The following is a 27,747-nucleotide window of genomic DNA, read 5'->3' on the forward strand; positions in this document are numbered from 1 at the left end:
TCAGTCGCTGAGCACGGCGCCCGGCAGCTCGTTGGTCAGCGTGTGCCAGCGCTCGATTTTCTTGTCCTTGTTCTTCAGGCAGTCGAACCAGTGCTTGAGCCGCTCCCCTTTGGCATTGATTCCTAACACGACTCCGCCTTGGGAGGGAGACAGAGAGAGGGAGAGGTGTGGGGGGAGCACCAGCTCTGCGAGGGATGCTGAGAGACGCCGGATTCGTCAGCATCCTCACGGCATCCAACCCCACGTGAAACCCAGCCCAAATTCCCCTCCTCCTCGTGGTTGTGGGGTGGGATCTGTGCCAGGCAGTGCCCCAGCCCCAGGCAGTGCCCCTGTCCCTTGTGCCTGGCTGCAATCACAGGGGCACTCGTGAGTGATGAATCACAGGGACCAGAGACAGAATCACAAACAGGCCAGGCGTCCGACAGAGATAAATGGAACCTCCCTGTTAAACATGTTTTGCACTCGGAGGAAAACATCTGAAAACAGAAGGGGAGAGGCAGGTGCATTTTCTCCCTGCTTGGATGCTCTGTGAGAGGCTCAGGTGCAGGAGAGGATGAAAGCAGGACAGAAACCCAGCCTGAATGAATGTGAGCACGGAGAGCAAACCAGGGGGCTGGAGGAGTGCAGCAGAAATAAGAAGCACAGACAGCAAAGAGAAATAAAAAAGAGGCCAAGGAGACCTTCTGGAGCGTGCTACTCACCTATGAAATCGTTGGATTTCCCGATGTCATAGTCCCACACGGTGACTTCCAGGGTCTTCTTTGCCAGGTCACCGTGCTTTATCTCATAGAAAAACTCCTGTGGAGGGGCAGAGGCAGAGCCAGGATGAACCAGGGGCTGGGGCTGCCCATCCTGCCCCCAGGAAACCCAACCCCTCACACAGTGACCAAGGGTGGTTTTTTATCCTTTTAAGTCCGAGGATGAGAAGAGCCCCTCGGTGAGAACCACACCCAGCCCAAACTCACCTCGTTGAACTCGGGGTTCAGCGTTTTCTTCTTCACTGCTGTCTTGTGCTTGGACTTCTTGTCCTCATCTGGTTTCAAGTAACTGCAATGAGACCAAAGTGGGTCCCAGTGAGGAGGGCAGGAGGCCACGGGTGGGGACAGCTGCAGCTCCTGAGCAGAGCCAGGCTGAGCCCCCTAAACCTCCAGATCCTCCTCCCCTGCTCTCCCCAGCCAAAATGCTGGGAGGGGAGGCAGCATTTCCCCTCCTCAGAGCCAAGGCAGCTGCTGGCTGCCACCAGAGAGCACCGATTATCCCATCTGCAGTCCCTAGGGGACACTGGCACCGCACACATGCTCTCCAAACCCAGGATTGCTCTCCACGCCCGGGATTGTGGCCGGTCCGCTCATGCAGAGCCTCTCCCGGAGACAGGAGCCACAGGCAGGGTGGAAAAGGGAGCAGGAGCCAGCAGCTCCGAGCTGTTCCCTGCAGACATTCTGCAGCACAGCCCCAGAGCTGGACAGCAAACAAGGTTAAAGTGTCATCAGGCAGAGAGGGGACCTGAAACGTGGGCCAGCCCAAAGCCAATCCATCGTGGTTTTGTGCTGGTGCTGCGCCTTTAAACATCGGTTCTGGCTCCTCGCTGCACATTCCAGATCTTGCTCATAATCAAAAAATCAGGGCTTGTGCTGAGGAGCATCAGTTTGCTATCTGCTCTGATCCCAGCCCTGCAGATGCAATCTCCTGTGGATGGCACAGGGGACGCCCAAAACTGGCTGGGTGCAATGGCAATCGCTGCTCAGGGACTGAACCTCCCCTGGGCATCTAAGAAAAGCAAGAGGGGATTTTTATACAAACACCTCCATCTCTAAAAAACAATTAAATAAGAAGGTGAAAGTGTGCTGCTGATGAACTCCATTCCTGGGTCTCCCAGGTGAGGTTTCTCTCCCAGTAGTTCTGCCTTAGCAAATACCATCCCTAAAAGTACCCAAATTTGAGTCAGCACAGTGGGGACAAGGAGGTGGGATGGGCACAGGGTCACCCCTTCTTTGCAGGGAGGGAACTTGAAAAATGCCATCCCCTGAGCCCCAAGGGCTGTGCCCACCTCACCTGGGAGCTCTGCCAGGGAACAACCTTGGAGCAGAGGCAAGCTGCTGCCTGGCGGCCTCATTTGCATCTCCTAATGAGAGCAATTAATTCCCGAGGCGGCAGGGAGGGGTGGGAGGGGACAGCAGGGACAAGGGTGACACTCACATTTTGACGGGTGACACTCACATTTTGACGGGTGACACTCACATTTTGATGGGTGCCACTCACACCTTGATGGGTGACACACATTTTGATGGGTGCCACTCACATTTTGAGGGGTGACACTCACATTTTGAGGGGTGACACTCACATTTTGAGGGGTGACACATTTTGATGGATGACACTCACACCTTGATGGGTGACACACATTTTGAGGGGTGACACTCACACTTTGAGGGGTGACACTCACACTTTGAGGGGTGACACTCACACTTTGAGGGGTGACACATTGATGGGTGACACTCACACTTTGACGGGTGACACTCACACTTTGATGGGTGACACATTTTGATGGTGACACTCACATTTTGATGGGTGGCACACACTTTTATGGGTGACATTCACACTTTGATAGGTGCCACTCACACTTTGATGGGTGCCACTCACACCTTGATGGGTGACACTCACACCTTGATGGGTGACACTCACACTTTGAGGGGTGACACAGTTTGATGGGTGACACTTACATTTTGACAGGTGACACATTTTGAGGGGTGCCACTCACATTTTGATGGGTGACACATTTTGAAGGGTGACACACTTTGAAGGGTGACACTCACACTCAGGTCCCACTCACATTTTGACGTAGGGGTCGGAGTAGCCGTTGGCATCCATGGCAGCCAGGTGGGCGCAGCGCATGATGCCCACCTGCAGCCCCTGCTTCTGCGAGCTGTACTTGAGCGAGATGAGGATCCTGCCACGCTCCTCCAGTGACTTGTCCTCTGTTTTATCTATCTGGGGAGGGAATGCACCCAGTCTGGGGGGCTGCACGGGGGTACAGCCACAGCCAGACACCTCCCCGGCCACGGGATGCCCTTCCCCACATCCCTGTTTGGGTCTGAGGGGCCAAAGAGCTGCCGCAGGGAGAAGCTGCTGTACCCGTGATTCCGAGGTGGGATCAGGCTCTGAGCCCCCCTCACTCACCGGCAGCTGCTTCTCCAGGCAGATGTTGAAGTTTTTGGTCTGGTTGGGTTTCAGTTTCTTCAGCGGGATGCGCGTCTCGCCGATGAACTCGTTGTGGCGGAACTTGTCCTCGTCACACACCGAGATCCTGCAACAGCACGGGCTGAGCGGGGACCCTGGGGACAGGCCAGGCACTGCAGGTGCCCCCAGTGAGGGAGCAGCTGTGGTCAGCCTTCCCCAGGCCATGCACAGGGCAGCTCCTCTGCAGGCAGCTGGGAAACAGCTGGAACACAGCTGGAATGGGATGGGCACTGCCCGGCCACAGCTCAGGGTGGGTCTGTGCCTGAATGCACATCCCAGCCCAGGCAGGGCTGGAAAAGCAAGCAGGAGCCTCAACCATCCCAATGACCCTTCCACTAAAACACCAGAGTCATCAGTGACTAAAGCAGAATTATTCAGAGTTGCTGGAGCTGCATTTTGCCCAGCCAGGGAGGCTCTTCCTCATCCCTCCCTTGGGAGAAGCCTGCTTCCCACTCCTGCTGGGAGTGGGGCAGCTCCCAGGGTGACACAGAGCACCTCCTGTCCCACAGACAGACAAGGCCAGGAGGGATTTCCACACCCCAGGCAGGTGAAGCTCTCCCAGCCCTGCTGGGATCCTGGGGTGCATCCCAGGGAGGGGGTGCTGAGCCCAGGCTGTTTTCCATGATAAGGCACCACTGCCTTTCCCTGAGCTGGCAGCCAATGAGTCATTCCTCTGCTGCTTCTGGCAGAGGAGCAAAGTCAGTGCCTGCAGGGAGCCTCTGCTTGCAGCCCCCAAAATCCCAGAGGGCCAGAAGGGAGCAGCAGGGCAGGTGATGGGGAAAGCCATCCCCATCCAAAGGGAGCATCCTGCATCCCCACTGCAGCCGGGCTGGGCTCCCTGCCCATGCAGGAAAGACATTTCTTTTCCCTTCCCTTCCATCCTTTCTCCTTTAAAAAACCCACCCAGTCCCTTCGGTGTCCATCTCCCCACTTGTGCCCCCAGGGACCACAGGGAAAAGTAATTAAAGATAAATAATGCCCTGTGATGTCACCTGAGGGTAAATAATTGCACACCACACCTCTGGCCTGCTCAGCTTGGGGATGGTTTATCCATGGATGGGTTATCCATGGATGATTTATCCACAGATGGTTTATCTGTGGATGCTTCAGTGCCTTGTCCAAGCATGGTTTGAGCACCCTCATGCTCACAAATGAGCAACAAGGAAGCAAGGAAGCCGTGGGGATGTCTCAGTGTCACAGCACAAGGATCATCAGGGCTGGGGAGCAGCACAGAAAAGGGGTTTGGAAAAAAAAAAAATTACATGAGCAGGAAAACAGGGAATGCTGCTCTCCAGAAAACTGTGCTGGATGCAGCGTTACTATAGATACCCACAGCAAAAACCACCCCACCACAGGGCTGGAATCCTCAAAGAGAATCTCAAATGCAGGCACAATATTCCCCATCTCCTCTCCTCTTTCTTGCAAAGAACAAAACCAGCAGAGGAGCAGCAGCAGCTCCAGAGCCAGCACTGCACTTGCCAGGAGTGTGGAGCCCTGTCCCTCTGGGCAGAGCTGGGGGACAGGAGGGGACAGGAGGGGACAGGAGGGGACATGGCCTGACAGGGAGCTGGCAGCCCAGGATCTGTGTCTACACCCAGCCACTGAGGAGTGGTGCTGGCTCCTGGGCACTCAGGGAGACAGGGGCTGGGGTGGTTTACCTCTTAAAAACGTGACAATTCTCCTGACAATGCCCAGGGAAGCACAGCAAGACCCCAAACACAACATCCTGCTTGCTGTGAAAGCTCTGGAGCCTCAGGATGGGCAAAAGCCCAGGAAGGACTCCCAGTCCCAGTTCCTCTCCCCAGCTGCAGCCCATCCCCACTGGAATGGGATTTCCAGCACTGGTCCACCAGTGAAGGCAGTGAGCTTTGAGTGAGAGGAGCAGGAAGCTCCAGCCCCACCCCTCCCTTTGGAAAAGGGCATCAGGCAATCCCACCAGCTTGGATTTTTTGAGGAGAAATCCATGTGATGGAATTTTTATGCCTGGGGTTAGAAAAGCAGCCCCATGACGAGCAGCCCGAGGTGCCCCTGGCAGCCCCGCTCCCCTCCCGTCCCCAGCCTGGAACTGGAGCTTCCCCCCTTCCTCCTCCCTCCTCATTAATCCCAATCCTCCAGCCCGGTGTTTCATTTGATATCCTCGCCGTGGGGTCCTGATCTTTACACTAATGGCTGTGAAAAGCACCTTGGAAGGAAACTAAGCAGCAAATGAACAATCACTGCTCATTAAACTTCTCCTCCCTCCTACTCAGCCCGGGCTCCTGGGCTCCAGCCCTGACTCACTGAGCAGCTCCAGCAGCTGACTCATGGATCCTGCTCCCTCACACCAGCTCCTCGGCCTCTTTCCCAGGGTGGAAGGGGGAAATGGGGGTCAGCCAGGACCCTTTTCCACAGAAACACCCGGAGCAGAGCCTGGGAGCATCCCCTCTGCCTGAGATCCTACATGGGAGGCTCTCCGTGAGGAGCAGGAGATGCTGGCTCGCTTCAAGGACGGGCAAGGCCAGGCAAGGAGACAAAATAACACCTTGGGAAAGGCCAGTTCTCCAGAAAATAAAAGGAGGATTCCAGCATGGGCTCCACCACAAAATGCCTCCAAGTCTGAGCACAGAAAGCACGGCAGAAATGAGCTGCAATTACAAGTGCACCTGCAATTCCCAGCAAACCTCGTTCATCCAGACTAAAGCAATTTGGGACCCCAAACCTTGAAGTGGCTGCACTCTGCTTATTAGTCCTGATCAAATACTATTTTCTGAATAATACATTTAATGAGTCATGATGTTTGTCAAACACATGATTAAACAAAGAATTCCTGGCATTCGTGGGCTAGCTGAGCACCCCATGAATAATGCATCACCCTCGCCAGTAGATCTGGATATGAATAATTGTATCCAATATCTGGCCAGCTCGGGTATTTATTATGAATGCAATTTATTTATTGTATATTACATCTATTATTTAACTGGAGGAGATTGTGTTCTGCCTGTTCCAGCTTCCCCTGCAGCATTTCTCTGCCTCCCCCTGACATTGCACCCTGTGGTGGGAATGGGGGCTCCGGGGTGGGATTTCCCCCTGGTGCTGGCAGGGAATCTGTCCCCAATCCCATCCATCTGTGCACTCCAGCGTGTTTTTCACGGCTCTGAACCTGCCTCTTCCCAGGCTGGTGGGTGGCTTCATCCCTGCTAAGCCTTGGGCTACACTCAGGGATATTTAATTCAATGAATGGATGAGACCTTTCGAGATCCTCCCACCTGCTGCTCTCCATGAAATCCCAAATATCTGCTGCTTGTTGAGGGGGTTGCTTCATTAACAAAATCCTGCTTGCCAGAGCAACGAGCTGGGCTGCCTTCACCTCTCCTTCACCTCGGGGAGGTGAGCCCTGCTGGGGTCTGGGACAGCAAGGTCACTCCACCAGTTTGGGCAAGGCCAGGCAGGGATGAGGGAGAACCTGTCTGGCCATGATATGGGGTTGGGGGGCTTGGGAAGGAGGGGGGGTCCAACACCCAACTCTCTGGGATGTCCTTGTCCCCTCCAAAAAGCCTGCAGGCACTGGCAGGTGCCCCATGCCAGCACCACCCCAGCAATCCATGCTGGACACGTCCCACCAGGAGGGCAGGGAAGGTTTCTGGGTGCTTTTCCAGCTTCCCTGAGGCATCTCCAGGCTGCTGGGAGGCAGCTTTGATCTCTGTCTTTATTTTCACATTAAAGAGACTTTGGAATTGCATTCCCTGCCCAGCTCAGCACTGGGGAGGCTCCCAGGGAATGGGCACTGCCCAGACCCACGGGAGCATCTCTGATGCTCTTTTGAGCAGCACCAGCTGCCTGGCAGGAGCCTCTCCTGATTAACACAGGGGGAAAACCAGAGTCCTGCTGGCTTTGAAGCTGGCTTTTCCTCGTGGGAAAGGAGATATTCTGAGGAGAAGCTGGATGGGTGAAGCAGAGCACCCAGTGCATGGAGATGTTTCCTGTGGGAAGCAGCACTGGGGGAGTGGAGGGCCAGCTCAGAGCAGAGAGGCAGCTCCAGCCACACCAAAGCACTGACAGATGGCCAGTCTAGATGGGATACTGGGGAGAAATCCTTCCCTGGGAGGGTGGGCAGGCCCTGGCACAGGGTGCCCAGAGAAGCTGTGGCTGCCCCTGGTTCCCTGGAAGTGTCCAAGACCATGTTGGACAGAGTTTGGATCAACCTGGGATAGTGGGAGGTGTCCCTGCCTCCCTTAAAGTCCACCCAGCCACATTCTGCTGCAGACTGAGGGGTCCCAGGTGGGGTACAGGGCTCCATGCACAGTTTTGAGCTTTGGGGAGGGCACGAGGAGCTCCACAGCACCCAGGCTGGCAGAGAGGAATGGGAAGGGGTAGAGCAGGATCTCAGTGGGGGAAAAGGCCAATCCAGCCCTGCAGGTATTTTGGTGCATCCCCCATCCCACAGCTCCCTGCTGCCTCCAGGACAAGCAGCCCTTCCCAAGGGAGGAGCAGCTCCCAGAGCCCTGAAAGAACGGGGGGTCGAGCCCTGCTGCTCCCCGTCACCTCCCAGCAAACAGCTCAGCCAACATCCCCTCACAAACCCATTTTCCACGCTTGAGGAGGCTGCAAACTTCAAAGCCTGCAGTGAAAAAATACCCACCAATAACAACAACAAACTGGAGGCTTCCCAGCCCCACCAGCCTGCAGCACTTCCAGCATGACTAATGTTTTCTGAGCAGAATAATAACCCAGGGTGCTGAATTCCCCATCGCCCTGCAGACAACAGGTGAGCAGCACCTTTCACCAGGCAGCTCTGAGCTCCTGGCATGAGGAAAATCACAAACCCTGGATGAGGAGGGTGGGATTGCAGCCACCACGGTGCTGGCAAAGCCCTGAGCGCTTGGGGAGGGATGGAAAATCCTTTCTTTGCCAGTGGATCTCGCTGCAAATCCTGCAGCACGGCCCCAGGTCGGGGTGCTGATGGAGCAGCTGAGGCTGCCCACTATTCCTGCCCTCATCCAGGCGGGGCAGAGGGCAAAAGATGAAAAATCTCTGCATTCAGGGGTGTCTGCTCCCTGCAGAGCATCATTCCCAGCTCTGCCCCTGCTCAGCTCCACCCTCACACACCTCTCCCGGCCCTGGGGAGATGCTGAGTGCACAGACTGAACCAACAGAACGAAATAATAAAATAAAGACTTGCATTCTTCCTTTAGTTGGACAATAATTCAGGTGCCTCCAGCTTTCTAACAAAAAGCTCAGCTCCAAAAGGGGCCCAGAATTCCCTGAGGAGATTTCCTCAGCGAGACACGACCGCAAAGCCCCAACATGAGAGAGCTGGGCAGGGAGGGGTTAAACCCAAACCACCTGTGCAGGCAGGAGCCAGCCTGAGAGTCCTGAAGTTGGGGGGAACAGACTCCTGGGAGTCCTGAAACTGGAACAGACTCCTGAGAGTCCTGAAGTTGGGGAGAACAGGCTCTGAGAGTCCTGAAGTTGGGAGGAACAGGCTCTGAGAGTCCTGAAGCTGGGGGGAACAGGCTCCTGGGAGTCCTGAAATTGGGAGGAGCAGACTACTGAGAGTCCTGAAGTTGGGGGAACAGGCTCCTGGGAGTCCTGAAGTTGGGGGAACAGGCTCTGAGAGTCCTAAAACTGGGAGGAACAAGCTCCTGGGAGTCCTGAAGTTGGGGGAACAGGCTCTGAGAGTCCTGAAGTTGGGGGAACAGGCTCTGAGAGTCCTGAAGTTGGGGGGAACAGGCTCTGAGAGTCCTGAAGTTGGGGGGAACAGGCTCCTGGGAGTCCTGAAACTGGGGGAACAGGCTCCTCACTGCCTCCCCAGCGCTGTAAATCAGTGTCAGCGGCTCTGGGGTGATGGAGGCGCGCAGGGCACACAACTCTGGGCTGGGCTGGGCAGAACTCTGCACCTCCAGCACCCTCTTGCAGGAGGGAAATTGTCCCTGGGGTGGGGAGGGAGGGCTGGCACAGTGCTGGGGGAGGGAGCAGCCAAACCTGTCCCCTACCGCAGCGTCTTGCGGATCATGTCCTCGTCGGTGATGCCGTAGTAGGTGAGGGTCTCGTTCCAGGTGGGGTTCAGGGTGTTGCGCAGGGTTTTGGTCCTCAGCTTGTTTGCCTGGCAAAGCAGAGGAGGTGGGGTCAGTGGGATTGGTCACCTGGGCAGCAGGGGAGGCCCGGTGTCCCTGTCCTGTCTTCTGGAAAATCCCTTCCTCCGGGAGCTGAGAAGCCTCAGAGAAAATGGAAAACAATAATTATCTGCTTGTTTTATCTGGTCATTTCTCTCGTGTTTTGCTGCTTTGGAATGTGGTTTGGAAGTTGTTTATCCAACTTGTGAATTGCTTTTACTTAATGACCAATCCCTGTCCAGCTGTGTCGGGACTGAGGAGTCGGCCACGAGTTTTTAATTAGTATCTTGTTAAGTCTTCTGTAAGGACCCTTTCTCTATTTTTAGTACAGTTTTAGTATAATTAATATAATATAATATAATATAATATAATATAATATAATATAATATAATATAATACTAAAATATACTATAATATAATTTAATTAATATAATATAATTAATATAATATAGTTAATATAATATAGTTAATATAATATAATATAATATAATATAATATAATATAATATAATATAATATAATATAATATAATAATAAATTAGCCTTCTAAGAACATGGGGTCAGATTCTCAATTCCTCCCTCACCCAGCAAATGCCACAGCCCAGTTTGGAGATGAAGGGGCAATGGGTGCTGTCACTGTTCTGTCCCAGTGCTGGAACCCTCAGTGGGGTGGCCCAAATCCACCCCTAAGCCAGCAAAAACCTGGGGGGCAGGGGCACAGCAACTCCCTCATTTCCAAACCATCCCAAGCCCTCATCCTGCATCCTGGAGACAGCCAGCAAAGTGGGAACCTTGGCAGAGCACAGACCAGGATTTCATTTAAGCAGTAAGAGAGAGCAAGGGAGGGGAAAAATCCTTTCTGGATTAAATAAAAATGCTGATTTGCTGTTCTGGCTGTTTGTTCACACTCCTGCTCCCAGCACAGCTCTTGATCCTGCCTGACTCCAAACAATTTCCCTGCCAGGTGTTTTGTCAGCACCAGGAGCTCCCTCCAGCAGCTCTGCTGAGCAGGAGGATGGAGACAGCAGGGCTGGTGTCCCTGCATGGGTGGGACATCCTGGCACACAGCCCCTCCCCAGCTCAGGGGACCTGGATCTCCTCTCCCCCTGAGCTCTCCTCACTTCTGGGAGGAGCAGAAAAAAGAGGCTGAGGCTGCAGGTTGGGCTTCTCCACCAGGCTCCCAGCCTGGCACCGCCTGGCAGAGCAGCAATTTTCCCTCTAATTAGGTGTCAGACAACTCAATCCCTGCCTCAGCTGCTGCTGGGCATAAGGAACTCTCAGCACATCAACACCTCCAGGTTGTCCTGCGGATCTTTATGGGGAGCCCTGAGTGAGCAGGAGGGCAGGGAAGGTGCCCCCATGGCACCCACAGCCTGCTCAGATCCACCAGATCCTGGGGCTCCAGGGGCTGGGAAGGAGAGTGGGTTTAGCCAAGGGGGTGACACAAACATCACCCAGCTGCTGAAGCTGCCCTGGGAGGGGACACGAGTGAGACTGGAGCTCCAGAAGTGCCTTTTTCTCCCATCTGGAATGACTCAGGAGTCAGCAGCCAGCTCTGCATGGGGAATGAACCCAGCCCTGCTTCCCACACCCAGGGGTGCTGAGAGCCCAAATCTGGGACAGAAACACCGGAGGGACTCAGGGACTGCCCTGCTGCAGGAACAAATCCCAAATCCCCCCGAGCGCTCCCCCTGCCAGGGCAGTGCTGTTTGGGGCGAGCAGAGGGTCCCCCCACGGCTCGTGGATCTGCAGCTCCTGTGCTCCCTCCCCTCCTGCCTCTCCTGCCTCCACCAGCTCCAGCAGAAATGCTAATCAATGGATTTGCAAAACATGGAAATGATGATAATATTGCTGATGAAAGCGCTCGCGGCTCTGTTTGCAGCAGGAACTCAGAATGTGGTTAAGAACTCCCTCTGCCACCCTGAACATTGGGAATTAATCCAACTGAACTGTAACAAGTAAATACACCTCCCCTCCTCCCCCCCCCCAAAAAAAAGGTCTTTCCTTTCGTGTGGAATGAGTGCAATTAATATTCCTAACACACACGTCGAGCATTTAAATTCCACATCCCTGTCACTTACACAGAGCTCTCACCACACATCAATATCTTTAATTACTCTTCTCTCCAGCAAGTGCTGAACCTGAGGAGATGGAAATATTTCCCTTATGATTTATACTCTGTTTTATTATGATCTGAGGGGTTTTAAATGCAAAAGAATAAAGGAAAAAAAAAGGGGGAATTAAAAGGGTCCGATTCGTTTGTGGCTGAGGTTGTTTCACTCAGTGCTTCCCGGGGGCTCCTGGAATGCAGCCTCCCCATGCTGGGCTCCCAAGGTAAGGAATCAGGGCTGGCACCTGGCTGCCAGCCAATGGTTTCCCAGCAAGGCATTTTCCATCCCTGTAAGGATGGACTCAAGCCCAGCTCTCACCTCCTGCTCTCTCTGAGCTCCTTTCACTCCAGACACTCAAGGTGCAGCACCCACAGCCCCTGGGCCAGGAGCTTCTCCCGGGCCTGATTTCCAACGAGAAGGTGCAGCCCCAGGAAAGGAAGGAGAAGTGAAAAGGTTTCTCACCTTGCTGGCTCCGGGGAGCAAGTGCAGCTTGACATAAGGATCAGCCAAACCATTGTGGTCCATCGGCTTCAGGCCCTGCAGAGGGAACAGAAAAAGGCAGGGATCAGAGGGCAGTGGGGAGCTGGGCAGGCAGGGTGGGCTCACTGAGCCTGTCCTGGGCTCCAGGGAGCAGCTGTGGCTTCCCCAGGACTGTGGAAGGAGGGGAGAGTGGGTTCTGCAGGATCCAGGCTCAGCAATTCCAGGAGGGGCTGTGGGAAGCTCCTCACCTGCACGTGGCACCAGCCACCCTTCCCTCCCTCCTTCCCTCCCTCCCTGCCAGCAGCCAGCTCTGCCACCCTCCCCACCACTCACTTGGGGGTGAAAGAGAATCAATGCAGTGATTTCCCAGCTTGGAAATTACAGGGTTCTGTCATTTAATAATTGCTCCTGAGCAAACACACACCTCTGCTGTTGTGGTGCCACTTCCAGAGGGTGTGATAGCACCTACCTACTCCCAGCTCCTAAGGAGGAACAGCTCCAGGCCAGTGGGAGGCTGGTGCCAGCCAGATGCTGTGGTGTTCTGGGGCTGCAGGAGAACCAAGCCAAGGAAACATATTCCTGATGGATTTTCTGCAAGACCCTCACAGCTCTTAAAGGATGATGTGGATCAGGTTTGGTGAGTGATGCCCTGCTCTGGGCAGAGGGAGGGCACAAGCTGTGCCCCCTGAAAATGATCCAGGGGTGATGCACAAACCCAGCCCAAACAAACTGCGTGGAAAAACAACCCCACAGGGCAGGGGAGCAAGTCAGGAGGGTGAAAAATGGAGCCCAGTTTTCAGCAGTCCTAAGCAGAAATGAGAATGGCTCCATGGTGGAAGTCCTTGGATGATTTCCAGCCTGGCTGTGGGATCCCTGCAGGAATTATTGCTGGGCTGGCTGAAGGCAGGGCCGTGCCTGGATCAGAGCAGGGCTGCTCTGCAGAGGTACCCATCCAATCCTGGCTCCAGGGAGACAAGGCTGGGGATGCTGAAGAGTCCTCACAGCCTTTTGTGAGGAGCAGAGTGCCTGGATAACCAGTGTGTATGTGCAGCTGCCAGGGATCCAGTGGCAGGGAAGCATTTGTATGGAATGGCTGCCTGCAGAAGGAATGCAATCATCCAGGATTTGGGCAAGTGGAGCAGGGAAATGCTGGGGGAATCATTTCCATGCCTCACAGGTGGGGAATAACTCACCCAGCCTGACCCTCTCTGAGCTGCAGTTTTGTCCAGGATGCTCCTGACCTTGGGAGTGTCTCTGACTCGGAGCAAGGGCTCTGCCACAGAGACAAACCTGCTGCCCTGGGGCAAGGGAGGCCAAATGGTGCCCAGCAAAGAGGATTTTGCTTCCAGCAAAGCCAAAAGGATAAAAATATCAGCAGTGAGTGGAGGTGAATCTGCTTTAAGGGCAGCCTCTGGGGTGATGTCTCTGGTCCAGGAGATGATGAGGATGGGGCAGACAGGGCTGTCCCCAGACCCTGGAGGGAATTGCCTGCACAGTCCACTGGTGCTCTCCCCTGGTCAGAGGTGCCCAAGCTGCCCGGGCTGCACAGCCAATGAAACCAGAACTGAGCAGGCAGATTCCCAGGAAAATGGATGGAGAATGACAGGCAGCTCTGTAATTCACCCATCAATTCAGCTCAATTAAATTACCTTCTGAGGAGGCTATTAAAGGCTTTTTTAATAGATGTGCTATGGAAGATGGAGTGACAGGAGCCTGGAAAATGGCTCCTAATGTCACGTCTACCTCCCTCCCGTGTCACTTGATACGTGCTTGGCACAAACTGAATTTAACAGGGCTCTGCTTTGCAAGGATCCCTCCCACAGGGAGGACCCCCTCTGCTTCCCCTGGGTGGAGGGACCACCAGCCTGGAGCTCCTCCAGAGGGAGGCAGAGAGGGACAAGGCACAGAGTCTCCCCCAGATCCAGCTGGGGCAAATCCCTGGCTCCAGCCCTTCCTGCTGCTGCGCTGATTTGTGGAGCTGAGATTAAGTTTCATCTTTCCTCTTCCCCAACCCCAAAATCTCTGCTGCAATCCCACAGAGACCTCCAGCTCCCTGCATGCCAGGCTCTGCCAGCTGCTCCCCGTGCCAGTGACATTTAGCTAATCAATAGGATTTAATTACAGCTTGGGCTAATCGGGGCTGCCGATTAATGCCACGCTAGAGGCGTCCAGAAATCACAGGAGATGGATTCATTCCATCCTTCACCCCACAACCAGCTGCCTGCCCAAAAACCTGCCTGGATCACTCCCAGGCTGAGGCATCCCATTCTGGAAAAGGGGGCAAGCTGCATTTCCACCCTGCCAGCCCAGAGGAGCCCGACAGCTGGAGGAATTTCCCTGCAGTGATAAATATTTATGAGTCAATACATAAGTAATGCTCAGTGCAGACCTCCAGCACTCACCTCGGGTGGAAGGGAGGGAGCAGCCAAATGCTCAGTGGGGTGGAAGCTCCTGGGTGTTTTCTGGCCAGAGGGGCAGGGAGAGCAGCCCAAGGATGCTCCAAAGGGCAGCAGGTGCCTGGCATGGCCTGCCTGGGGCCAGGAGCTCCTTCAGCACTGCCCTTCAGCCCCCAGAGGCTCATCCCAGGCACCTTTCTCCCAAAAGCAGGAGAGCACTGCAGCTATAGGGTAGCACATCCTGCTGGGTCTGTGCTGCTCCATGCCCCTGTAAATCCCCTAGGGCAGCTTGGGCTCTGTAGGACTGAGCACAAAGTGAGATCCTCAGCAAAGCCGGGGCAGGGCACAAAACCAGGAGCCTGCACATCCACCAAACCCTTTCCCATCCCATTTTCCAGGAGGGGAATGATGCCCAGCACACCCCAGCCCTGTCCCACAGCAGAGATGCACACGATCCCAGGGCTCATGCAGGGCAGCAGGGGAGAGGGAGAGCCCTCCTGCCGGCCTGGCTGCTCCTGCAGCCCAGGAATGAGCTTCCACAGTGCCCTGATTTATTCTCCTATTGATCCGAGCTGAGCTACAACGTGTCTGAGTTCAGCCGTGCCTGAAGTGTGACAGGCGGGGCTGCTGCCAGCGCCGAGGGCCATCAGTGCCAGGTGGCTGCTGCCAGCCTGGCTGCTCCTGCCTGTTCCTGGCTGCTCCTGCCTTTTTCTGCCTGTTCCTGGCTGCTCCTGGCTGCTCCTGCCTGCTCCTGCCTTATCCTTCCTTTTCCTGCCTGCTCCTGCCTGTTCCTGGCTGCTCCTGCCTGTTCCTGCCTTTTCCAGGCTGTTCCTGGCTGCTCCTGCCTTTTTCTGCCTGTTCCTGCCTTATCCTTCTTTTTCCTGCCTGTTCCTGCCTGTGCCTGGCTGCTCCTGCCTTTTCCTGGCTGCTCCTGGCTGCTTCTGCCTTATCCTGCCTTTTCCTGGCTGCTCCTGCCTTATCCTTCCTTTTCCTGGCTGCTCCTGCCTTTTCCTGCCTGTTCCTGCCTTATCCTGCCTTTTCCTGCCTTCTTCTGCCAGTTCCTCCTTGTTCCTGGCTGCTTTTACCTGCTCCTGCCTTCCCCTGCTACCACCTGTCTGGCGACACCCAGAGTCTCACAAATCCTGCTGTCAACTTACACCCCTCAGAAACCCGTCAGAAAACCCCTCAGAAACATTCCCAGGCACAGCAGCAGCAGCAGCAGGGTGAATTCCCACGTGGAGTGGCTGCCCCATCCTCCAGCAGCCGAGGGAATTGCACAGGTTGGATGGAACCTGCTGCTCCCCAGGAGTGATAATGGGACTCGTGAGGAACAGCAGCAGATAGAAAAGTGTTGGAGATTTAAAAAAAATAAAATAATGAGAAGTAAAATAAAGGGAGAGAGGGAGGTTGTTTGGGGTTACCAGAGAAAAAGAAAAACGTGTCTCACGTGGCTGAAATAGGTTTGAATGGCTGCTGGCAGCAATCAGAGCCCCAGGAGCTGCTGGAGCTGGGCACATCCCCAGGACATTTCCCTGGAGGGTGACACAGCTCCCCAGGAGCTGGGCCAAGGGCAAATCACATCCCAGCACTGCTGGGGCTTTTCCCCCTTCTCCTCCTCTCCAGCTCTACTTGTCCCACCCTGGGAGCCAGCGGGGTCCTGGCCCTTACCTTTCTGTAGTCAAGTTTTGGCAGCTTTCCCCAGGCGAGAGATGAAATGAGAGCGAGCAGATGGCAATGTAAATAAAAGAGAAAAATGGGAGAATGAGAGCAGAATGGAAATGAACAGGACTCCAGAGCTTGAATGTCAGGGTGGCCAGGGGGGCTCTGCCCTGCCCACGGGCAGGGGGGATGCTGGGGTACCCCACACCCCTGGCTGGGCACAGCAGGGACCAGGGCTCTCCTCTGCCAGCCCTGCCTGTGCTCTCGCTGATGTGAGATTTATCAGTTGCTGCCCAGAGCTCTCCTGCCTGCCTGCCTGCCTTCCACCCACTCCAAACCCAATTAGAAATCTCCTCCTTGGCACGGCTCCCGTGTGCGCCGAGGGAAGCCTGACCCGGCGGATTCACAGGAGACAGGGAGGGGAGCAGAGCCCAGAGTCTGCCTCAGCCCTGCCCCGGGCACCTGGGGGTGCTGCCCTTGCCAGGAGCAGCTCCAGAAGAGCTGGGGCTGATCCCTCCACGGCCATCCCCAAAATCCAGCTGTGCTCCATCCCCTAACCATGGAGAACGCTGGGCTGGGGCTGCAAGCCAGCCGCGGAGAGGGGAGAGGAGCATCCTGCGGAGGCAGGCAGCGTGGTCTGACCCTCTGCGGCTCAGCCTCTTCTCCTGCCCTCTCCAAACCTCCCATCCCTTCCCAAGATCTGCAGGGATTGAGGCGTTTCCCTCCCATCCACCTGGAGCCCTCTCTGATGCTCACTGGGTGATGCAGAGGGGAACCCAGCATCCCCTCGCGAGGCTGAATCAGGACCTCATCTCCCTGCTCCTGCTCCCAAATGTGCAAAAAGCCCCTAATTGCCTCAATCAGGCAGACGGCAAAGGCGCTGAGGCGCAGCACTTTGGGGCCGTGATTAGCAGCATTTAAAAGAGCCATTTATAAACCGACAGCCGGTCACAGTAAATAACAACATCGGGATGGGCTGCTCGGAAAAGCATCAATCGTCAATCCCAGCTCGTCACGGGGGATGAGCAGCCGGATCCCGACCCTGGGAACGCCCTGAGAGGCAGGGGTGGAGGGGAAGGAGAGGGCAGGGGTGCTGGGAAGGTGGTGGAACCCAGGGATGCTTGGTACAGCCATGGGTGGGGTTCCCTTTGAGAGGAATGGTGGATTTGTCTTTCCAAACAGGCTGGTGGGTGAAACCGGCTCTGGGAGAGAAAAGAAACGATGGGAAGGATTCCACTGGTTGATGAATAGGAAAAGAGATTTGCTTTTACAAATAATAAACTTTAGGTTTGCTGATAAACGAAATTTGACATTGAAAGACGAAGGAAACAATGGGGAAGAAAAACTCCTAAATTCCATAAGAATTCAAAATTAAAAGGGAGGGTTCTAAAAGGGCCTTGAAAAGGGAAATCTCTGGTGTGAGGTGTTTTGGGAAGTCTGAACCTCTCAAGTTCCTCAGCCAATGGGGAAAGAGAGAAGGGAAACGTGTTTGGGAAATTGGGATAAAAAGGGAGGATCCTCCAAAAATTCGAGACACCCCAGGGGAATGCCCCATGGCCTCTCCCTTTATGGGAATAAAGCCAAAAAAGACTCCTCGGTCTCCTTTTTGGACAGAAACCTCTGGTGTTTGTGGATTAATTTTCCTGAGACCCTGGCACAGCCAGTCCCTGCTGTCCCCACAGCCAGGCTGAGCCCTACCTTGGCTTTGTTGATGGTGCAGTGCAGAGCGTTGTTCTCCTGGTCGTAGAGCAAACTGAAATCCAGCGTCCCCAGCGTGGCTGCAAGGGAGGAGAGATGTGATTAACCTGCTGCACCCTGCACACACGGGGCTGTTCTCCCTCTGAGCACAAAAGCACAGGCTGCAGGCATTCTAAAACACAAAGCAGCCTGCTGGGAGCCCTGTTATGAAACGTGGCTTGGTGCTGGGAGTGGCCGTTCCCAGGTTGGCTGGCACAGCCCTGGGAGAGGAGCGAGGGATGAGTGGATGCAGCTCTGCAGCCTTTCCCTCCCTGGGCTTTCACCTGGGTTATCCCCATCCCTCAGCAGCAGCCAGCAGCTCCCTGTCCCCCAGGAGATGAAGGATGTCCCCTGGGAAGGGTTGGGAATGGCTGGGACACAGCTGAGTGCTGCTGTTGGCACATCCTCCCCTCGGGCGCCGCTGGCATTCCCACCACGTGTATTTGTATAGTGACACCTTCAAACAAATGAGCCACCAGTGGGATCCCTTCCCAGCTCCAATCTGGCTGCAAACTGTAAATTAAACCCAGTGAGGATGGAAATACTTTCCTGGTTAAAACGAAAAACACCAGAGGCTTTTAATCAGCTCAGTTCCTTTATGGCATCCTCAGGATCCAGGAGCGGCAGCATCTCCTGGGATGGGACACAGGGATGGGGCAGGGGAGCAGAACAAAACCAGAGGAGCCTCAGCAGCAAAAGTCCTTTTGATTTGAGAAATTCATTCCCTTTGGATGATCTGAGCACATCTCACTAATCCAAAGCAGAGGAAAAGCCTTAAAAAGACAGACTTCCCAAAAACGTGGCTTAACCTTCTCCGAGGCTCCCAGGCCTGATTTGCACACCAAAGCCTCTCCCCTGGCTCAGCTTCACCTGCCACCAGCCTGGAACTTCCAGGGTGGCTCTGCACCCAGCAAACCCCACTTTTGCATGCCCACCTTTCCAAAAGAGTTTTGCCTGAGTGCTGCCCTGCCACCCAGCACCATCCCACCGCTGTTTCCAAGGTAACTGCACCTTCCTGCCGTGTCCAGAACGCGAAAAAACATCCAAAATAAAAACCAGAAGAGCTTTGCTTGATACCAAAGCAGGGTTTGCTGAGTGGAGAGGAGTTGGATAAACTTTATGGCAGGAAATAAGGTGCTTTTTTTCCCCCCAGCACTGACAGCAGCAAGGAGTTTAAGGATATTCAGGGGACTGAAACCTTCCTGCTGCAATTTCACAGTGATCTCCCAGCCCAAAGGCAAAGGAGCTACAGGTTTGCCTGCTGGCAAAAGAAAAAATCATTTCTCCCAAGCAAATAACTTGAGTTCAAAGCAGAGTAAATACCCAGACAGAGCTGTGCCAGAATAATGCACCCCCCTGGTTGTGCAGCAATTTCATGGTGCATTAGCTCCTGGTCTGGGTGAGGCACAAATCAGAGGGGTTTTACCTGCCAGGGGAGGATGAGGGGTGAGGCCAAACCTGCTGTGCCTTGTGCACCACCTCTGGGTCTGGCTCAAATGAGCATTTCCACAGCAATTCCCAGCTAAACCCCCTGCACACCCTGCAGGGAGGAAGGACCAGCAGCTCAAGGATGGCAGCGTGAGGAGCTGGAGGCTCCACAAACCAAGTCAGCAAAACTTCCCAAATCTGCATTTTTCACTCAAGAGCGGAAGATGAAACCTCCGGTTTCGGAGCCTCATCATTTCCACCTGGCCTTTAATCAGCATTTCCTGCCAGCCCCACTGCTCTGCCCTCCGAGTTCAAGCTGTTATTTTATTTTTATCACAGAAGGGGGCCCGCGGTTCAGCCTGCTGGATTTGGCAATTTATAAAACAAATTAAAAAGCTTGGCAGGCGAACAAGAGTTCAGCCAGGAAACACTGACAGAGCCCCAGCCTGCCCCAGGGGCGAGGACAGCGGGGAGCCCTGCTCAAAACACCTGAAATCACCTTCAGACAGCAGCAGGAGCTCGTTCTGCAGGTGGGCACTCAGGTCCTGCTCCCAGCTCTGGCAGTCCATGAGCAAACACCCAGCAGGTCCCACTCCTCCTGGAGCTGCCAGGGCTGGGAGGGCACAGCCAGGGGTGCAGGGCTCCAGCCCTGGCTCTGCTCCAGCCCTGGAGGGGTTTTCCTCTGAGCAGAGATGGATTTTTGTGAGTCTCAGTCCCCGAGGAAGGCTCTGCCCTTGGGCAGAGGGATGTGGAAGCATCAGCACAATGCGCGCTAATTGCTGGAAAATGTGGCTGCTGGGTAAAGGGGAGGAGGAAAAGTTGGCCAAAAAGGGGTTTGGCAGCCAAGGGGCTGCTGTGGAGCTGGAGGTGAGCGCTGCCACCAGAGCCAGGAGCCATCAGGTGCCCAGGACTGATGGGACACATCCAGGACAGTCCCACAGCCTCTGGTACCTCCTGGGAATGCACAGCCAGGGATGGATCCAGCACAGCCAAGGCTGGAGCTCCAGCTCAGGGCTGAGGAGGAGCCACCCCTGCACCCCTGTGGAGCCCCAGCCCAGCCCTGTGCTCCTGCAGTGGCCAGCACCAGCCAGCAGCAGCCCAGCACTGCCTCACTGCTCCCACTCCATCCAGCCCTGGCTGTGGGAATGCTGCATGCCCAGCTGGCAGGATTGGGCCCAAAACCTCTGCAGAGCAGCCTAATCCCCCTTCTTTAATTGCTTTCCCCCTCCCGCTGGAGATGCAGCTCGATTGTGATCTTAATTAGGGGAGCAAGTACCTAAAAAAGAAAAGGGCAGCAATTAGACTCCAAGCACTGTTTCCAGGATTATTTAACTCGACTGGGCTATTCTGAACACTGCCCTCTAATCACAGAGGCTGCAAATAAAAAATATAAATAAATGCCTTTGTCAGGCTTTACAAAGGCAGCTTGGCGCTCTGCAGACAGCAGGCAGGATGTATCATTATTATTACAATTATTCTGCTCCAATGATAAAACAACCATTAGGAAAACTGAACTCATTAGCAGGTTCTGACCCTCTTTCCTCCCCGTGAGCTGGGAGAGATTGATGGGAAGGCTCTGGCCAGGGCCTGCCTTTTAACACAGCCTCTAAAAGGAGAAATAAATCCCACTTGCACGGGAAGGTGGCCTCTTCTCCCACTGACCTTTGGGTGTTTTGATTAATTCAGGGGGCCAGGGAATGACTGGAGGGCAGCAGGAGCAGCAGATGTGTCCGTGGGCTCGGCCAGCCCCGCCGAGTCGGCAGGAATTTATTGTTTATTGCTGACATTTCCTGGCTGAGCCCAGGGTGAGGCCAGGCTGAAGGAGCTTCTATTTATACCTGTGGGATGAGAGGCAAAAACGTGGTGATGAATCTGAGCTCTGCTCCCTTGCCCAGCCCCTGTCCTTGCAGGGCTCTGCTGGCAGAGCCACCCTCTCCCTAGCCTGGGAAGCTCCAAGGAAAAAAGTTTCACATCCCAAGATGTGGAAGAGCCCCTGACACTCCCAGAAAAAGCTTCAGCAAAGCCTGGAAGTGATGATGGAGCACGCTCCTTGCTCTCCCAAGGCAGGTGTGACTGCTTTAGAAAGCCCAGCAAGGCTCTACAGCAGGAGAAGTTGAGGTGTGCACACAAAAACCCCACTATAGAACTAATTAAAAAGAAGTCCAAAAAGCCTTAAGTCCCTCTGCTTATCAGCATTGCTGCTCCCAAGATAATCTGCTCACGGATTTTGTGCCAGGGAGATCAGAGTGGAGCAGTAAAAAGACTGCTGGGGATTGTCTGGATTAGCTCTCCCTTACAGAAAGCACAGGTTCAGTAACCTTCAGACTGGGTATTTTTTAATGCACTATAAAAGATAGGTCCCTATTCTTCCATTGCTTTAATTTTCCCTTGCAATGGAGATAATTTTAAAGGTCCTGGAAGGCAGCAAGTCATTCTGTGCACTTACAGCCCCGTGTAAAATGTTGGTAAATGACTCCTCAGGAGGAACAGGAATTATCTCCTGCCATTTCCAAGCTGGGCTGCTGAAGAACATTTTGGTGGGTGTGCTCCTGCCTCCCTGAGCACATCCAGAGCTTGGGGACCGGCTCCACGAGCCTGGAAAACCCTGGGGGTTATTCCAGGGAACAGCACCATGGATTCCAGCGCCCTCACTGGGACGGGGCACGGCTGAAAGCTGGCACCACCAGCAGCTATCCCATGAGAGCAGATCCTCTGGGAGGTTTTGGGGCATGTCCCAGGGGCTGCACAGCAGACTGGGGCACGAACATCCCCGTCAGCACCACAGGGATCAAGAGGATGCAGCCTCAAGCTACGTCAGGGGAGGTACAGGTTGGATATTAGGAAAAAAATTCGCACTGAAAGAAGAATAAAGTACTGGAATGCTCTTCCCAGGGAGGTGGTGGGATCACCACATCTGGATGTGTTTAAAAAAGCCTGGGCATGGCCCTTGGTGCTATGGTCTAGTTGAGGTGTCAGGGCATGGGTTGGACTCGATGATCTCAGAGGTCTCTTCCAACCTCATCATTCTGGGATTCTGTGACTCTGATGTGTGACATTCCCAGCCCTACAAAAAACCCCAGCAGGGACCAGATCCAGCACACAGGCAGGAGAGCTTCCCTCCTCAGCAGATCCACAGATGTGGCTGAACTCAGCAGGATCAGGAGCGAGGAACAAACACAACTTTTCTCTCTCTGCCTGGCCGTGGGTTTCTCACTTGAAATCTGCAGCAATTAATATTTCTTCATTTTGGAGACGTGAAGCCAGCCCCTGGTAAGCTCTGGAGCAGGGAGCTGCTTCTTCATGAGGTTGGTTGATGGATGCTCATCAGCTCTTCTGTCTTCTCCAGGAGGAGTGTTCAGAGGAACACTTATCTGCTCAGAACAGTTCAGAGATGCAATTATGTTTTACAGCACTAAATGGTCCCTGATGTCAGCAGCAATTAGACTTTCAGCAATTTCAGTTTAGAGATGGCCTTCAAATCTCTCCCGCTCTCCTCCTTTAATGAAGTACAGTATTGCAATTAACAACCCCCCAAAATTGCCTTCAGTGTTAAATACAAAGAGGAGAGATCTGGGAACCCCTTGGGAACGAGGGGTGTCTCCCTGTGTCTCCTCCTGCCCCCTGGAACTGGGAGAGGGGAAGGGCTGGGCAGGCTGAGAGGAGGGAACCTCGTTATCCAGCAGCTGCCTGGCTCCTTCATTAGCAGAGGTGCCAGAGGCCACAGCCCATATGCTGCTTCCCTGGATGCTGGAGGAGGGATGCCCAGGCAGATCCTGCTCACCTTGCTGTGCTTTCCTCTCCTGGTGCCCCCCTGTTCACCTCCAGCACTTTGGGGTGTCCCTGCCCGTGGGGAGGAAGGCTCCTTGCAGGACCAGGACGTGCAGCCTGCACCTGGATCGCTGCTGGGATGGCCAGCAGGAAGGTGTGAGAGCTCCCCCACAGCAGCACATCCCAAAGATCCATCTCCCCCGCAGGAAAGCAGGCAGGAGCTAATCCAGAGTCACCCCTGGGACACCTCAGGGGCAGCTCGGGCTGGGCTCTGCTCGGCAAAGCCGCGCTCTGCTGAAATCTGGGGTGGTTTGTTCGGTTTCCTGAGCGAGAAAAACGCTTCTTTTGGGCCTTATCTGGATTGAAAAGACGATTCAAAGCTTATAAATAGCAGTGGCAGCATATGCTAAGGAGCTGTGCTTCAGAAGTAAATACCCTGCTCGTTCCTCGCCGTCTCCTCTGCCTCCCCCTGTCTGGCCAAAAGCGCTGCCAGGTGACTTGCAAGCCCTGCACCCCTTCAGACCTTCCTCCTTCTTTACATCTTCAAGCAGCCAGTAATTAATATCCCCGTGATGGCTTTGCCTGCCTAATTATCTTCTTTGCTCAAAATAAGAGTCTTCCTAAATAACTTGTGTGGCGCTGCAGGCGTCACGAGCCGCCACGCACCAGGACTGGCCTCTCAGCTGCACTTTGGGGAAGTGGTTTCCATGCTGCTGCTGCAGCTCCAGAGCTCAGGAGGCTGTTTTCCACCAACAAAACTGGGAAAGAGGGGGAACTGGGTGGGTTTGTGCACACAGGAGCAGGATGGGGCAGCATTTCCAGGGACGGCGGCTCCCGCTGCTGCCCAGGCTCTCTCCTCACCTGGAAACCCAGAGCCAAACACATTTTGGGGAGGGAAGGAATTCCAGTGGGATCAGAGCCTCTTTCCAATGCCAAACAGCACTTCAGGGAATGGGGCATTTCTCCAAGAGCTGGAAACCTGATTGCCTGCTGAAGGAGGATGGCTGCTCTCCCCTGCGAGAATCCCTGGCAGTTCCCCCTCTCAGAGCCTGTCCCACCCTCTGCTCATTCCAGGCTTTCTTTAAAATCCCTCAGGTACAAATTCCTGCAGGTGCTGTGGAGGGGAAGGTGCAGGCAGTGGAGGGGCAGCAGCATCTGGGTGAAATCGGTGGGGATGGGAGGCGAGAGGCAGCTCCTGGCAGGTGGCACATTGCCATCTAGCTGGCATTTGCTGATTCTCCCTGCAAACCAAGTTTCCCTGGCACTGAGCTGCCCGGCTGGGTGGGAAGCATCCCCCCTGGCTGGGGACCCCAGGGAGCTGCTGCTGTCCCAGGGTACCAGCCAGGGGAGCCAAAAATGAGCTGACAGCCAGGTGTCTGCAGGAACAGGAGCCAATTCCCCCTGCCAGCCTCCTGCCTGCTCCTCTCAGCTCGCAGCAGACGCTGGTCCAACAGCACCAAACCATCCTCCTGCAGCAAACACGCATTTCCCTCTTCTCCTGCCTCGTTCCTTCCACCTCCTCAGCAGCTCTGCTGGGGACAAACCCACTGCAGGAAGAGTCCTGCTGTGCCAGGGCAGCGGTGAGTCCCTCTGCCAGGGTCTGCCAAGGGCCCTGGGGTGGCAGTGGGTGCCCAGCACAGCCCTGTCAGCCCTCACAGCAGCGCTGCTGGGAGGGAAGAGCTGGCTCCATGAAATTCCCAGTGATCCCAGAGCCAGCTCAGATGCCTCCACTCATTTTCTGCTGTGCTGGTTCCCTGCCTGCTCCCTGCCACTCGCTGCATTCAACAGGCTGCTGGAGGGGTGTCCAGAACCCCAAACCTGAGCCTCCCATGGCTGGCCCCAGCTGTCCTCCCACCTCAGCCAGGCCCCTGCCCATCTCTGGGAGGATCCCACCTGCTTCCCTCAGCCTGGGGGTTCTCAGTGTTCCAAAGCACCAATTCCATGTGTGCACTCGCATCCCTGCTCCCTGCAGGTGCCACACCTGGCTCAGGCCACACCTGCAGCTCCCACGGGCTCCACAGGGTTTGCTGGTGGGGTCTGGAGCACAACTCAGCAAAGGATTAAAGAACAGGGTGCAGCCAGCCCAGGTGAGCTGCAGCAGGACCCACCCTGCCCTCTCCCCACAGCCCTGCTGGGGTTCTGGAATTCGGGCTGGGATGGCAGCTCAGGTGCTGCTGGAAAAACCCCAGAACACCCAGGCTGGAGCAGTAACTCCAGCAGGAAGGAGCCTGGGGAAACCCAAACAATTGCTGCATTTCTCCAGGCAGGGGCAGCTCTCCTCCTCCCACCCAGCAGCATCGCCCTGGCATGGAGGAGGGAAACCCACGGGCAGGTGGGACAGACAGGAGGGAGCCGTTCCATCCTCCTCCTCCTCCTCCTCCTCCCGATGGATCCTGCCACGGCAAAATCCCTCCCCCTGCACCTCTCTGGGGCTGGGAGCATCCCTGAGGGGTGAGGCAAGATGTGCCTGGCAAAACCTTGATTTATGTGTGCTGCACCCAGCCGTGACACCACCATCCCCAGAGACCCCCTGCCCCCCCCAAGGGGACTGACAGCCCAGTGCAGGCACAGACAGGTTCTCCAGGGGAAATTTAGTGCAGGTGACTAATGCAGCAGCCCTGAATCACCCTCCAGAGATGTGGGGGAGCTCCACACACTCCCCAGCGTGGCTGATGGCTCCAGTCAGGCTGCAGGATCCCCTCCCTGCTCCCAGCCTGGGGAATGGCTACAGGCAGCTCTTGCCTGGATTTACAACTTGGCTGCTAAACGCGGGGGAGTGGCAGTCCCGTCCTGCACATCCCGTGCCAGCCAGTGTCCTCAGGGTGTCTGGGCCACCCCGTGCTGTCCCCAGAGATGTGCCACCAGCGCTGCCACCTCCCTGCTCTGCTCCTGGCACCGCTGCGCCTTTGCCAGCCAAAACCCCACCGCACCTCTGGCAAAACAGCCTCAGCAGTTTTGCCTGACACCTGTTACGCTGCAGGAAACACTTCCTAACACCAGCCTGGGTGAGAGAAACACCCGCCGGCCCCGGCACGGAGCCAAGCTGCTTCCAGCACCCAGAATCCAGCATCCACCACCCAGCACCCAGAATCCAGGATCCAGCAGCCGGCACCCAGCACTGCCCAGGGATAAATGCAGAATGCAGAGCCCTGGGCAATCTCCCTGCGAGTCACCCAAAGCAAACGCTGCACTCTGGGCCCCCAGGGTTTGGGCCACACTCCCCCCTGGCCCTGCAGCCCGGTTTCTCCCGTTTTTACTGCCGCGATGAGCAAAGACGATGGGATAATTAGAGCAGCTAATGACCCAAAGCCGGTTAAGTCCCCGTTTGACTGCCCGGCCGGGACAAACGCGGCTTAGCAGAGATGTTCTCCCTGGCAGTGCCAGAGCTGTCGCCTCTCCACGGAGAGCGTGACCCCGACACCAGCATGGGGACAGAGAGTGTGCCAGTTTGGGGCTGGCACCCAGCGCCAGCCTCAGGGGGACACGGGGACAGCCGTGCCACCCTGCAGCAGCGCAGCCCTTCGGGGAGCCCTCCCTGGGGTCACACTCCGGGGTATAAACGGGATGAATGGCAGCAGCCCAGCGGCCGGCAGCGATGCCGAGGCAGGGCTGTGACATTGTGCCAAGGGAAAGCCACCGGCTGTGACATTGTGCCAAGGGAAAGCCACCGCCTGCCCGGCGCTGGGCCCTGCGCGGCTCAGCCTCCCCTTCCCCCAGGACGAGCACGCAGCAGCGCTCGGCACCACCCGCTCCCTTCTCCCCGGCGTCTCCCGGCTCCAAACTTTGGATCCCCTCGGAGGATCTGTCCCCACCAAGGCTGGCCTGAACCGAGCCCTTGGCGTTTCTCTACCTCCCAGGGAAGGGATCCCGGGGGCCCTGAGCCAGGCAGCGGCTGCCTCGCAGCTCCACGGCACCGGCTGGGAAGGACGTTTTGGGTGGGGAGGGGTTAACCCTTGCTGCAAACACCTGCATCCACCACGGCCAAAGCCTTCTGCTCCAAAGGCCCCCCGGTCTCCTGCAGGGCTCTGCGAGGGATGGAGGGATGACACGCCAGAGTTTGCCGAGGGAGAGGGCAGAGCTCTCCCGGGCGATGTCATTCCCGACAAATCTCCCCGCCGTGGAGCCGGGCGATGCTGGAGCCTCTCGCCAGCTCATCGGCAGGGTGGCTGGAGCAGCCTGCACCACCGAGCCGGATTCAAGGGGTCTGAGCGCAACCGGAGGGCTGGAGGCACGGAGCCGAGCAGGGACGAGGCAGAGAAGTGCACCAACCACGACAGCAACTGGTGGCTCTTGGGAGACTTCCCTACTTTGGGTTCAGCAGCCAGCCTGGCTGCGGCACGGACACTCCCAGGGCCCCTCCACCCCGAGCAGCGCCGGCCACACCTGGGGGCTCCTCACCGCCGCACCGTGACCGCCAGCACGGCTGGAAGGGTTCCCCAGGATGGACACCCAGACACCCACCCGCCCCTCAGCACCGGGGCCAACTCCCACGGAAACTTAGGAACTCACTGCAATCGTCGGACTCGTAGCCCTCGGGGTCCACCAGCTCCTCGGGCGCCGGGCTCTTGGCCGGCTGCTCGGCGGGGGTCGTTCCGTGGGCTCCGAAGAGCTGATCCACATCCTCCTCCTCGTCGCGGGGCGGCTCGGCGGGGCTGACCGAGGGCTGGCTGAGCGCGGGGCGCAGGGCGCCGCTGCTGCGGCCGACGGCGGCGGGGAGCCCGCGGGGGAAGCGGGGGAAGTAGTCGGAGATCTGCTTGATGGGTTTGATGGGGCCGGGGCAGACGTCAATGGCCATGTGCTCCTGGATACTTATGGTGGTTTTCTCTCCTTTGCGGAGTGTCAT

General features: G+C 55.8%; 1 protein-coding gene across 1 annotated transcript; it reads right to left on the reverse strand.

Moving 5' to 3' along the window:
- DOC2B (double C2 domain beta) lies at window positions 1-27,747 on the reverse strand (the record flags this gene model as incomplete). The annotated part of the gene is made up of 9 exons (XM_084219100.1): window positions 1-137; window positions 702-798; window positions 966-1,047; window positions 2,828-2,985; window positions 3,175-3,301; window positions 9,207-9,316; window positions 11,899-11,973; window positions 17,670-17,749; window positions 27,414-27,747. 9 exons carry the CDS (start codon window positions 27,745-27,747, stop codon window positions 1-3), a joined length of 1,200 nt encoding a protein of 399 aa, XP_084075226.1.

Source organism: Fringilla coelebs (genome assembly GCF_963513975.1).
Source record: "Fringilla coelebs genome assembly, chromosome: 20".
Lineage (NCBI taxonomy): Eukaryota > Metazoa > Chordata > Aves > Passeriformes > Fringillidae > Fringilla > Fringilla coelebs.